The sequence below is a fragment of the Ictidomys tridecemlineatus genome, chromosome 4 (genome assembly GCF_052094955.1).
Source record: "Ictidomys tridecemlineatus isolate mIctTri1 chromosome 4, mIctTri1.hap1, whole genome shotgun sequence".
Classification (NCBI taxonomy): domain Eukaryota; kingdom Metazoa; phylum Chordata; class Mammalia; order Rodentia; family Sciuridae; genus Ictidomys; species Ictidomys tridecemlineatus.
This window is the reverse complement of record NC_135480.1, coordinates 92551075-92565637: the sequence shown is the minus strand read 5'-3', so window position 1 is coordinate 92565637 and position 14563 is coordinate 92551075. Positions and strand designations below refer to the sequence as shown.

At 37.9% G+C, this 14563-nt stretch overlaps 1 protein-coding gene across 6 annotated transcripts in view; it reads left to right on the top strand.

Moving 5' to 3' along the window:
- The window catches only part of Exph5 (exophilin 5), a 74364-nt gene that overhangs the window by 37629 nt on the left and 22172 nt on the right, over window positions 1-14563 (top strand). For 4 of the 6 annotated variants that reach the window (XM_021728948.3, XM_021728947.3, XM_040285163.2 and 1 more), the window contains exons 2-3: window positions 7390-7544; window positions 9233-9395. In XM_021728948.3, coding sequence (XP_021584623.2) covers window positions 7390-7544; window positions 9233-9395 — 318 coding nt within the window. Of the gene's footprint in view, window positions 1-7389; window positions 7545-9232; window positions 9396-9425; window positions 10438-14563 lie in introns of those variants that run through there. The other 2 variants (XM_078046958.1, XM_078046957.1) reach the window with 1 other exon arrangement.

Below are 14563 nucleotides of genomic sequence, written 5' to 3'. Positions count from 1 at the left end.
ATCATCTGCCATTATTTTTTTATTATTATTATTTTACCTGCAGAGAAGGATATAGAACCAATTATGTCTTAAGGCTCTTGTCAGCCTAAGATGTCTCACTTAAATGTGATTTAAGCAATGCTGAGGGTTTTGACCACAGATTTTAGAACAGAAGAGATCTTCAAGGTAATCTCATCTATCTCCAATTTCTAAAAATTATACACAACAAATCACCTCAAAACTTAAAAGACAGTTTCTGTTTATTAGCTTATGATTCTGTGAGACAGCCATTTGGGCTGGACCCAGCTGGACTGGCCACCTGGGATCACTCAATTTTTCAGGCAGGGGGGAAGGTAGGGGGGGGGGTTGTAGTCACCTGGATCTGGATGGACTAAGATGGCTTTGCTTACATGTCTGGCAATTGGTGATGGCTTTCAGCTGGGTCTCTGTGAATGATCTCACCCTCAGGGACACTAGCCTGGGGCTTTATATTACAGTGGTCTCAAGATTCCCAAAGGGAGAAGGCAGAACCAGTAAGATCTCTTGGAGCCTGGACTTAGATGTCTCACCGTTTCACTTCCACCACATTCTGTTGGCCTAAGAAAGCACAAGGCCAGTCCAGATTCCAGGGTGCAGTGAAAGAGATCCTACTTCTTGATGGGAGGAATGGCAAAGTCACATTGCAAGGGAGTGTACCTTCAGGGAGAAGAGGAATTTTGAGGCTTTCTTTGCAAACAACCTACCATATCATCTAGCCAGCCCTCTTTTACAAATGAGGAAAAGTTAAGTAAAGAAAAGTTAAGCCAAGAAAGTTAAGTATGTAACCAAGTTCATCCAGCTAGAACCTAACTCTGTGCTCTTTCTATTATCTGATGATAACTCAAGAATGGCCAGAGTTTGAGAAGGAACAGAAAAGAGCAGACATGAAATGGGAGATAAGGAGACAACTATCATTTACTGAGCACATTCTCAATGATTGGTACATAATTATTAGTCATGGAAATAAAAGACAAAGACTTGCTCAGAATAAAGACAAACAAAGGTGACTAGTGAAGGTCAGCAAGGGAACAAATGGGGAAGAGAAAAAGGAAGGGGTTTGGGATTCTTAGCTCAAGGCTGGAAAATCAAGAAAAAAATAAATTTAACTTGGGAAAAGGAACCTGAAAGGAGTGGCATGTCCAGGAGGTGCCAGGACGAAATCCTCAGCAGACCCAGCAGGGTGGGATTCATGTAAATGAAGAATGGCATTTGGACTTGGAACTGAGGGCTGGACCCAGCAAGAAAGGACCTGATTTAATTTAGTCGAGTTGATCAGCCCGAGGGTAAAGCAAATTAGAAGTGTAGACAACAGTCCCTTGTGATATTTTGAGTCAGTCTGGACTAATTAAGCAGACAAGCTGTGTACTGGTAATTTATATATATATATATATATGTCATTTATAACCCTGAGTTGCTGTCATTGGCCTAAGTGGGCTGTACACACCAAATGGATGGCTATGTGTGTAACAAATCAACACAGATAAGGAAGAGTCTCGTGCCACTCAGGCTTGTTGGAACTTGGTTGAATTCTGTTTACAAGAACGTGTTATCCCCATTGGGCTGAGATATAAAACACTGCCCTCGAGTTTCACATATTACTGTGCCCTTGCTTTTTTAAAAATATTTTTTTAGTTGTTGATGGACCTTTATTTTATTTTTTTTTAATTTATTTGTATGTGGTGCTGAGAATTGAACCCAGTGCCCCATGGATGCTAGTCAAGTGCTCTACCCCTGAGCCACAACCCCAGCCCCCACCCCACCCCCACCCCACCCCCTTGCTTTTATAATCAGAAATTTCTCTTACTTGCTGATGTTGAACTTACTCACCAAAACCGCACTAATTTTATAATTGTTATGTTTTTAGTACAAGAAGCTAAGGCAACCACCATAAACATTCAAATAATATTTTATTGGACATAGACTCTTGAGTGTATAAATTTAAGAAGGCATGTTCAGGTTCCCAGAGAGTAAGAAGAGTCACTTCTTACTTCAAAAGTCATAACTATTTTCATTTTGCTTCTTTAGTAATAATAATCACAGCTTTTGACAGCCTGAACTTTGGGTTTTCTGGCTCATGATTGAACATGTTCATCCACTTTCCTGACAACCATCCCCAGGATCAGCCTTGAAAGATTTGTGGTTTGAAAGCTTCTGAATTTCTTCAAAATCTTGCCCCATTCATGTATATACATGCCACTACTGCCTGAATGTCATTTCTCATTGCCTTCAGGAAACAAATATTAACATAAACATATCAACAGATTAATTGTGTTTTATGTACTCCATCCCTAGCTAGAATGAGGTTTCTGTGGCCCAACATTCAAAGTCTAATGAAAATAAAAACCTGGATGAAATAAGAAAAAGAAGTTACTTTTTATTAAATATTTCTCATTCCAATGAAAAATTCGAGGCACTGATTCATAAATTAACAAACACCCCCCCATGCCAAAACACAAAATGTAATTTCACACATATGAGAAAGTGTTCAAACCTCACTACTTATCAAAGAAATGTAGCATATTTTATGAAACAAAGTAAATAAGACTTCTCAAAAAGAAAAATAATTATAGACACAGTACCATTAAAATATTAAATTAGGAAAATAAAAATACTTAAAATAATAATACCCAGCCTTCCAAGGATGGGTAGTTCTTGTACATTACTAGAAGGAGTAATATTGTTTATATCCCTTTTGATAAGTGTTTTGGTAGTTCATATAAAGAAACACAAAAATATTTTGACTACTTGACTCAATTATTCTTTCAGAGACGATATAAAAATAGAAAATGCACAATGACATCTTTTATTGCAATATTTACAAGGGAAAATCTTCACCAGGGGAAGAGTAAATAAATTATGAAAAACATACTAACTTGAATATTGTGAAAATATTTAGTAATTGCCCTGAAGATGAGTAATGTTGAAAGTATTTTTGACAAAGTGTTAAGGGATTTTTTAAGATTATATAGGCATGATCTCTATGAATGGCATTTAGTTAGGTAAATCTGACATCTAGGAGTCTTCCTTGACTTGTCTCTGCCCTTAAACCCCCACCCCCACCAAATCATGTCATCCTATGGACACCTGGAATCAATTTTACCCACTATGTCACTCTGAACACTTTCTACTTCACTTCAGCTTCACCACTATCACCCTGATCCAAGCAGATACCTCTGTTTCCTACAAGTAACCCTGACTGGTCTCCTCTCCCCGACTGGAGTCTACTTTCCACCTGTAGCTAGAATGAGCTTTTAAAAATGCAAATCCGATGTGTCACACCTCTAATGCTTTCTCATTGCTTCAGGATCAAACACCAAAGCACTTAATCTGACCCCTAGCACTGCATGATCTAGTGGCCGTCTCTCTCCTCTCCCCTTTGGTTAGGCTTCCTCTCCCTGGCCACCCTCCAGCCACAGGGCTATTGTTCTCCAGTTACTACTTCTTCACCTAGGATCCCCCAGCCCACTACCCTTTACCTCATCCTTTATCCTTCCAGGGAATCTTCACTGTGGTCTCAGGCAGGTCCCCTAGTTGCATGCTCTTGTAGTAGTACCTATTTACATTTTGTTGTTTATTGTCCCCTTCCCACCCTGAACACACACAAATATAAGTCCTCCCACCCCAGCAGAATTAAATTCTGTAGGGCAAGCATTCTTTACCCAGGGTTCAAACATACGTTGAATGAATAAGTCACACTTACCACTATTATTACATCTCTACTGGACTCATGTTCATTTCTCCCATTAGACTGTCAGCTTCCTAGAGTGGAGCCAAATCTGTTTTGCTCACTATTGTAGGCCAGCAAGCGCATCGTTTGAGGCTTTATGCAGATATATATGAAATAAGTTCTATTACAACCATATGAAAAACACAGAGAATAAAACACATTAAAAAGGCAATAATGGATATATTAGGATTGTAGAAATATGACATTTTTCTCTATCTTCCACAAATATGTAATGCAAAAATGTTAAAATAAAAATTCACAAACAAAAAAAGAAACATCTTGTTCTGGGGATATATCTCAATAGTGGAGGAATTGCCTAGCATGTGAGAGGCCCTGAGTTTAATCCCCAGTACTGCTGAAAAAAAGAAACAGCTCCACGAGTTGTACTTATAGAATCAACATAACAAAAAAGCTAAACATAGAAATGATACCTATAATTATTCTACTCTAAAAGATCAGACGTTTTCCTTTGTTCCCTAATGTGTCCAAATGATTGCATCATTTTTACATAGTCATGCTCATTGGCAAAATGCTGTATTTTGTTTTTGCCATTTCATGTTAATTCATGTGAATTTTCTTAGGATTCTCTATTGCCTGCATAATTATGGTTAGCAACTACATGGATATTCATTAAATTTGTGTGCTTGGGAGTAGCTATTGCTTTAAGATATATTTCCTGAAATGGAATTCAAAATGCATGAGTATTCACAAGAAAATATTGATGTCTGAATCTATTGACAATGAGATGGATAAAAACCAGGCAGCTATGGGTATGTGTGCAAGGTGCTAGAGATGGCAGTAAGCTGTGATTATTTTTAAAAGAGAGTCCAAGTTACACCAAGCCTATAAGGGGAAAAATAAAAGGTTATATTTATATTGGGCATTCCTAAGTCAGGTAGCTTGACCTCCTTCTGAAATTAGATTGGTATGTGGAGAAGTGGAAGAGGGTGGTGCAGACTTTGGGGAACCAACAATTAGGGAGGGTTTCCAGGAAGTAGAGGTCATGTCCCAATGTGGGACATTAGTAAGGTGTTAGAGACAGCTTGAACTTATTAGCAGCTCTATGAGTGGCATATTTTATATACTTATGTAAATCAAAATCTAGAAGTCTTCCTTGACATGTCTCAGCCCTTAGCCCCCCAAAATCACTCAATTCCAGTGGACATCTGAGAGTCAGTTTTACCCCTTAAGTTGCTCTGAATGTTTATGCTTTTCTTCAGCATCACCACCATCACCCTGGTCAAGTAAACACCTCTCTCTACCAGGCCCTTGACTAGTCTCCTGTCCCCTACTGCTACCTAAGCAAGGGATCACCTATAGAATTGTGACCTCATGCATATTGAAAGATGCCCTGCAGCTTTGTGTGGATTTCTTCTACTCAGTAGATCCAGCAGAGGCACAGGACTCTGAGGGCAGCTCTGATGCCCCATCATTCAGCATTGGTTAGAAGCAGATACCTGGGGGTCTCTTAGTCTATTCTGGTAGTAAGGGAAGTCTCAATAGACAGGAGCTACCAGGTATCAGAGAGTGGCCATGGCAAAAGAGGAGGCACTAGTGCAAATTCTGTGGGCTGAACATAATGATTGCTGCCTAATGCTTTTCAAAATGCAAGTCTGGGCAGGATGACCTCTGGCTTCCTTCTTGAATATTTTTATAAAACAGCAGTATCATAGCCCCAAGCAGAAGCATGAGTTACAGCCATCTCAGTTCATTGCCTTTAACCCCAAATTGGCCATTCTGGAGACATCTTGCTAACCATCTTCTTAGCAATACAAAGCCCTTACATTGGTTTTTTACATCAGGCCCAGGATAAAAGATGACAGCTGGTTGGAACCCAATAAGAAGCCTAACCTTTCATTAGCATTATACAAAAGTAACTACTTTATAAGTTACACACTGAGCCCTATATTGTCACCGTGTTCTTCAAACTCACCTTTCTAGGGAGATTTCCTGTTAGATCTCCAAACAGTTCTAGGGTCCTTCTGAAATTGAGCAAAATGGTCAACTTTGAAAAAAAAAAATCACAACTGGGGATTTAAGTAAAGACTTAAAGCAGCATTTTCTTTTTTTTTTAATTGATTTTATTTTTTTAAATACACCACAGCAGAATTACAATTTTTATTACATATATAGAGCACAATTTTTCATATCTTTGTGTATAAAGTATGTTCACACTAATTCATGTTTTTATACATGTACTTTGGGGTTTTTTTGCATTACAAGTCTTATTACACATATGTACCACAATTTTTCATATCTGTTTGTATATAAAGTATGTTGACACCCAATTTGAGTCTTCATACATGTACTTTGGATAATGATATCCATCACATTCCACCATCCTTGCTAATCCCCTGTCTCCTCCCTCTTCCTCCCTCCCCTCTTCCCTATCTAGAATTCATCTATTCCTCCCATATTCCCCCTCCCTACCCTACTATGAGTCAGCCTCCTTATATCAGAGAAAACATTCCACATGTGTTTTTTTGGGATTGGCTAACTTCACTTAGCATTATCTTTTCTAACTTCATTCATTTACTTGCAAATACCATGATTTTATTCTCTTTTATTACTGAGTAAAATTCCATTGTGTATATATGCCACATTTTTTTATCCATTCATCCACTGAAGGGCATCTAGGTTGACTCCACAGTTTAGCTATTGTGAATTGTGCTGCTATAAACATTGATGTGGTTGTGTCCCCGTAGTATGCTGTTTTTAAGTCCATTGGGTATAGTCCAAAGAGAGGGATAGCTGGGTCAAATGGTGGTTCCATTCCCAGATTTCCAAGAAATCTCCATACTGTAAAGCAGCATTTTCATTTGAAAGAAGACTAAACAGGAAAAGCAGGAAAGCAAAAGAAGTAGGTAGGATTTCAGGCCTGGTGTTTTCAAGGTGCAGAGGATATATTTAGGCTTTCAATAAACTTTCCTGTCTATCTCAAATTCCACTTTTCCCTACAACTCTAGCATTAGCCCTGAGCTCATTCATGGGTTTTCATGTCTTCATGTTTGAAGAATTCCATTATCTTTTTTTAATTTTAATGATCTTTATTATACACAGACACATTTAATTGTTAGAATAAATATTTTGAATTAATTGACACACAATATGTTAACATTCTATTCAACAATTTATTTTCTGCATAATAGCTTTTATCTTTGGCCATGGAATGGATGAGTAAGCAACCTACCTGTTATATTCACTATGAACCCCCATTGCCTACATGGGGCTTCAATAAACATTTAATTGATTAACATTGCCCAATAAACATTTAACAGATTAATGAATGAGTGAATGAGTAATCAGAACTAGGATATGCTAGTTTCTACATGTTATTAGAACATCTATCATTTATTTGCATTATTAGATCAGGTTTTAGCATATTGCTCAACCTAGTTTGTCGTCATTAACTCAACTACTGGCAAAAATTTTAGGTTGTCATGGTATTCAGAAGAATACATCTAATATATATATGCTTTGGTCAAAAGGAATATCTGACTAGTGCCATTTTTTCCCTAAACACATAGTTTACACTGCTCCTGCATTAGGCAGAACATAGCTCATCATGTGAGTTTGCATTAGATAAGAATGAATTTGAAGAATGCATTGATGTCCATCACATTCTGTTTTCTGCTTTATTTCAGCAAGCTTCAGAAGACAAAGAGGGATATCAGATGGCTTCAAGGAGTGACTGGAGAATGGTTTGAAGAAATTCAAAGAAAAAAGTTTTGCACTGAAACAGATGTTAGCCAAATGATAAAACAACCACTCACACACAGGCTAAGGATGGCAAAAAATGGTGAGTAAACATAGATTTAAATCATCTCTTCTTTTCCTTGTGTTACAGTATTATAGAAAATGGATCAGTGGATCCCCCATTAAACTAATCTATAGCTTAGAACTATTATAAAGTACAAAAGTTTCATCATATAACATACACTAAAAAGAGTGAACTGAAATTTTACTGTAATACTGTCTTGATAACATAGTATTTGGAAACACAAACATGGATGTCAAAAAAGACCTGGATTCAAACTTCCAACCTATTCATGTGAGTCTGTTCAAGTATTTGTTCTCTATAAACCTCAATTTTCTCTTCTTTAAATGGGTTTATTGCCTACCTCATAGGGTGGTTATGAGAATTAAATACAGTTATGTCTACAAATAATCAGTCTGGAACACAGCAAGCACTTAAATAGATGGGGTTATGGTGGAGAAGGAAGAAACAGGGGAGGGTTTCAGGAAAGGAAGGGAGAAGGAGAATGGAGAGGAAAGTGGGGAGGAGGCAGCAGAGGAGCTGCCATCCCTCTGAAACTGTGGTCAGCTTCATACATGACTTCAATAAGTGTATTCTAAGGACATTCTAACCATGTGATTCCCAGCATGTCATTTAACTTTACCAGTCGATTAATTTTTAATCTATACATGAGGATAGTAAGACTTGCTCTCTCAGGACTATTGTGAGAATAACAAAGTGCTCTAGAAATTATAAACTATGAAAACAGAATAAAGTGACTTTTTTACTTTACTTTTGACAATTATTGCATATGTTATCAACATTAGTAACACAATGAAACATGAAACAATATTTCTAAATTTATATACTGACAATATCTTGTAACTCTCTTAATAAACCACTGTACCTAAAAAGACTCGAAGTTCCAATTTTCAGATTAATCCCATATATACTGTGGTGACTTTGCTGTTCCCTTAAATTCCTATAATAATTATAAAGTCAGCATGCCTTAAAGTATTATGGTGTTATGGTCTGTATGGTATTATGGTATTATTGTCTTCAAATTTTAATAATTATATGTAAAACTATCACCTATACATGCACACACTTACATAAACAGTTTATGTTGCAAATACATGTATGCTGAGAGACTTTTGGTAACAGACACTAAATGGTTTAATTTCCTTTTCCTTTACTTTCTTTGGTATAAAAAGTTATGAGGGCTGGGATTGTGGCTCAGTTGTAGAGTGCTTACCTAGCACGTGTGAGGTACTGGGTTAGATCCTCAGCACCACATATAAATAAATAAATAAATAAATAAATAAATGAATGAATTAATATGGTTGTGTACATCTAAAAAATAGATTAAAAAGTTATGATTTAAAAATACTAAAAATGAAAATTTCTAAAAGACACAACAACGTGAATGTTGGATATCCATGGAGAAGACATGATGAGAAACAGCTGGCTTAAGGCAAGAGATCACCTACAGAATTGTGACCCATGTACATACTGAAAGTTACCCTGCAGCTTGTGAGGATATTCCCTATTGGGCAGAACCAGCAGGGGCACAGGACTCTGAGAAGCTGTTCTGGTTCCCCTTCATTCCCAAGGTCTTCCTGCGAGGAATCCTGACCTGTTTCTAGACTGCATAGAGGGAGAGAGGGAAACAAGAGTGAAAGGTTCATTCTTTCATGTGCATTTTTCTGGAAAGATTTTAACAATGCAGAAATTCTTATGATTCTTTTTAGATCCTACAGAGTTACAAACATCAAGATCTAAAATTCTAACTAATCAAAAAAAACCCACATCTGCGCCTTCCCGACTGAGCTTCAGATCGTCATTTGCTTCCTTGTTCTCATTCAGAAAACCTGGGAAGGAGACTTTAAAGCTTCAATCTCTGGGACAGAAAGGGTGAGTTAAACTCAGATCATGTGACAGCTCCTTAGTTATTTGATGTCAGAGGCCAGTTGCCCATTTAGTTTAATGTTTGTTCTTGGAATTTCAATTCATACAGTAACAAAAGAAACAGGTCTTAGCTCAAACAGTGACAAAGTTCTTAGGAAACCATGAGACTTGACTCACCTGAAATTCAACTTCTACTTAACTGCAACCGTGCTTGGTGGTGCACTTGGTGAATGATGGGTTAAATGTTGGGAAATAGTTATTGGCAGTTGTTCCACTGCTCCAATAGTATGTTCTTATGCTTTATCTGGGAAGATATTTAAATCAAAACTGCTCCTTTTAGGAGAATGTATGTCCCTTATGTCTCATAAGGGGAGTTGGCACATAAAGACTAGAAAAGAGTAAATATGAGAGAAGCAAAAGAATACAGGAAAACAGAATTTCCAAAACAGAGAAGAGAAAGCAAGCATGATGGTTATCAAAAATATTGACAGCAAGCCATCCCCATGTGGTTACCCAGGATTTAAATATAAAGTGAGGGAGAGGAAGCTTTTGGAGAGGTGGTAGCATAGTTCCAGTTGGTTCCTGGTTTAGAACTGCAGAAATCAGTTTATCTTGACTCATTACTTTGTTGGATTGTTTCATGAAAAACAAGCAAGGCTATGCTGATGTGTATTTGAGCTGACTGCTAAATATTTCGGCATGTCTTCCTGGTTGCAAAGCTTCCCACCCTCTTAAGGTGTTGGCTTGGCACGTGATGTGTTCCCTGTGCCGTCAAACCATTCAGATTGCGTTACACAGCTAAATAAAAGGTGTTGGAGGTCACTGTTGCTGAAAAACAAGAGGCAGCAAGCAGCTGGTGGGGCGTGTGATGAGACTCCCAGGCTTGGCAGAGCACTGGCCTCCCCTCTTGGGTGGATAGCAGGATTTTTACTTTCAGCTCTCACCTGAGGCTCTTTTTGTCTGATGAAATAAGGAAGAGCTGAGCAAAATGTAGATTTATGTGACTGTCCCTACCAGAATCACTTGAGAGGAAAAAGACTTCAAGTAGGTGAGTTACTTTCTTTTTTAAAATACTTGAGACACTAGTAATTCTTTCTCAGGTGGGGAATTTAAAACCAAGGAGCATTTCCTGCGAAGGAAATATTTGTTTTAAAGAGAAAAGAAATACTCCCAGTGTGTGGTAGTTAGAATTTGTGATAGAATTTATATTTTCAGTGATTTTCTCTAAAGCAAATTTTATATGGCTGAACAGTCTAATATTAATAAAGTCAGAAAAGTTGAGAAACCTGTTAACTCTCTGGACAAGTTATTTCCAAGTTCATATTTCAAGATACTGTAAAAGTGAATCAAAGAAGATAAAAGGTCTGTAATCTTCACTCGTGGTGTCTGTCATGTGCTTTGGCTACAGATCAAATTGAAAAAAAAAAGTTAAAACTTGCAAGATTCTGTTTAGCAAATGTCTGTCTTAGATACCAAAATAACTTATAGCTCTTTTAAACAAACCAAAATATAATATGCATAAATGAAACAAAATTTTTAAGTATATGTGTATGTTCATCAGTTTTCAGAATCTTTTATCTTTAAATAAAATTTACTTTCAAAATGTAAGTGGATGAATTTAACATTTATCTTAATGATCATTAATATGATACATATTTTTTAATTTCTGCTAGTGTAAAATACATAATGAAGACACTGGTGGTTGCTCTGAAGCGGTTTTAGAAGATAAAATGCAAAATCATGTCCTTTTTATTTTTGAATTTGAATATGAATATGACCTAAATATTTGGATACTAATCCTAAATGTAAGGGTGCGGGCGGGTATTTTTAAGTGTGGCAGTTTATATAAGTTGTGTATCATACATCTTGAGGGCTTTTTAAATCCCAGGTAGGGTTTAACTTTCTTTGAAAGTTTTGATCTTCCAAAATACAAAATCAACCTTCAGAAAACAGACTCCCGAATCCTCCTTGCTGCAAGCACATTGGAAGGACTTGACAGAGAGCCCAGGAAGCCCAGTCATTTTGTGTGAAGCAGCTGTCAGGTTTCTACTTGCTGAAGCCATCGATGGCTTGCATTGTCGCATTTGGTGCTCTGGAGAACAAGTCAGCAAAGTAGGTTAGAGGATCTTTTGCCAATCAGAGAAAAAGAACCAACCCTTACATGAAAAAGGCAGCCTTTTGTACAACTCAATACTTGATTATCAGAGACATTTCTTTTTCTCTTCAAAGCTTTGGTTTTAACTGAAAAGATAACACTGGATAGTAGGTAACCTTCTTCAGAAAAAAAGTGGGCTTCTTCACCTTAACAGTTATACTTGTTTACTTTAAGGGCCAGCCAATAGAATTACAATATCTGGCCCAGCCCCCCCCTCCACCCAAATCCATCATTTTAGCTACCCACAATCACCATGGCCGAAAAATACAGTAGAATACAATAAAATACCTTGAAAGAGAACAATTATAACAATAGAACAATTATAACAATATATTGTTATAATTGTTCTATTTTATTATTGGTTGTTGTTACTTTCTTACTATGCCTAATTTTTAAATTAAACTTTATCATATGTAAATATGAGGAAAAAATAATATTCTCAGGTTTTTATCCTATACATGGTTTCAGGCATCCACAGGGGTCTTGGAACATATCCCCTCCCACAGGATAAGAGGGGCCTACTGTATATGGCATCTTAAACTTTGGTTTCTTATTATCAATGGATTTAAAAGGCCATGGGAACACAGTGACTTTGTGAGTTTATAAAAAAGAAAAAAAAAGATTAACCATTGCTGTTTAAAAAATGATTTCTTCCTCTTCCCAAATGGTACTCCTCAGTTTTCTCATCATAATTTTAATACTATAAGTAAATGATTGACCTGAATCAAATCAGGAAAAAATAAAAATATTTTCTGTTTATATTTTATTTATTGCTAGCTAACAAATTGAAGAACCTACATATCTTGCTTGTAGCTTTCCCTTACATTTTCCCTTAGATTTTATCTTGTTACAGGGTATCTGGTGTTTGTGACATATGGTGCTCAGCAACCCCCTTTCCTCCCTTCCCCTTCTTTCTCCCCTTCCCTCTCCTTCCCCCCCTTCCTCTCTTCCCCCGCTTGCCTGCCACACAGAATTTTAGTAACTCTGTCCTCACAGAGTCCCTCCACATAGTTCAGCAAGTATCAGTAGTGTATGGTGTGAGCTTGTAAATGCAGTCCTCCTCACAAACCATTCCAGTGATGCCCTACCTACTAGGTAGGGTACTTTGCCACTCTGTTCCATGCTCCACCAGGAAGTCAGGTTCCACTAACTTAAGGGAGCTGTTTACCCTCAAGCTGCACAACTACCTACTACCAGTTGGCTATGGTGATTTTAGGAATGTGCATGTTTTTCTCCTTACTCTTTCCCTTGTGGCAGTCCCAACTTCTAGGAAGAGGTGGAAGTACAAGCAAACTACTACATAAGGTTCACAAAGAGCCCTCATTTCTTTGAGAATGATCATAGAACTTAGCATATGGTGACTGCTCACTACAGAGTTGTGATTGGAGTGATAACTGTGATCTTGGAACAAGAGTGTGCGTGCCCACTGCCCTGCTCCTTTTTTTCAGATGATTTTCTTCCCTTCATATGCAAAGAGCTTTGGTGGATCCTCCTAGCTGCTACTTCAGACTTGTCCAAATTTGTCTGATGCATAGGGCGTACACAGCTCAGACTGTTCAGCTGCAACCTTCCTTATGTAAAGCAAAAAGATCAAATACTGTTTGGGAAAGTTAAAAAGCAGATTTTTTCCTCCCTGGATATTTCTCTCTCTCCCTCTCTCTCCCCACCTGCTTCCTCTTTCCTACTTGAGTGCCCGTGTTCAAGTGGGAAGATACAGGAATCCAAGACACTTAAACTGAAGGAGACATCAGAGTAAGCAAGATTCTACCTTGGCAATGTTCCTTCTGGTTCCTTGTAGATTCCAGGCGTGGTGTCCACAGATGAACAGTAGGCTTGTGGTGACAGGAGGGAGAGGCCAGACAAGAGGAGTGGTTTGAAGTTTCATTCTGGGTGGCCAATGGTTCCCAGTTGATCTGGTTGGTCATTATTATAATCTCATCAACAATTTAAAACTAATGACAGACAGGCACAGTGGTGCACACCTGTAATTCCAGCTACTCAGGAGGCTGAGGGAGAAGGATTGCAAGTACAAGACCAGCCTGGGCAACTTAACAAGACCTTCAGCAACTTAATGAGACCCCATCTCACAAATACAAAATAAAAGTGACTGCGGAAAGGGATATAGCTCAGTGGTAGAGCACTTAACTAGTATGTTTGATATCCTGGGTTCAATCTCCAGCATTGCAAACAAAACAAAGTACTGGGGATGTAGCACAGTGTTAGGATGCCCTTGGGTTCAATTCCCTCCCCCAATTTTTAAATAAAAATAAATAAATAAAATAAGACAGATAATCAGGCTCCTATCTTGAGATTCTAAATCAGAGGTCTGAAGTGGGGCACAAGGAGATTTATTTTTTAGTTTTTAATTCTCCAGGATATATGATTCTCATTCAGGGCTGGGAACCACCGCAGTTTGGTTATTCCCACTGTGGTAAGGGCTGACGAAGTTCCTGGCATGGGTATAACAAGGCCACAGTTTCCCTTTCATATATATTTATCAAGCTTTTGTCAAAGTCCTACCCAAGATCAGACACTATGTTTAATACTGAAGATGAAATAGTGAAAAAACCCAAACTCCATGCCTATAGACTTTAGAATCTAGTAAGGAACATCTATCTGATTGCTGTGTGTGGTTAGGCAGGGGGTACACCACAGAACTCTTAAGAAGTACATCATGATCATCAAGGATTTGCATATTTATTGTGGCAATTTCCAGCAAATGACACTAAGGGGTCCTAAGGAAGGAATGCCTTTTAGAATTCACACAGGAACACCAGGTGGCCTGGCTATAGCCTGAGCAACACCCAAGTCCTCTGATGACTGTGGTGTAATGTGGTGAGTGCTGTGATGATATATGATATTCTTGCCAGGAAACATTATAGGAGAAGTGCTTAACTCAGACTCAAGGACCCAGAAGGCTTTCTGGAAGAGGGGAGTCGAGTCAATGTTTGCTAGGCAACTAAGATCCACAGGCTATATATACGAAGCAAAAGAAATAACACCATCCAAGATGCAGAAA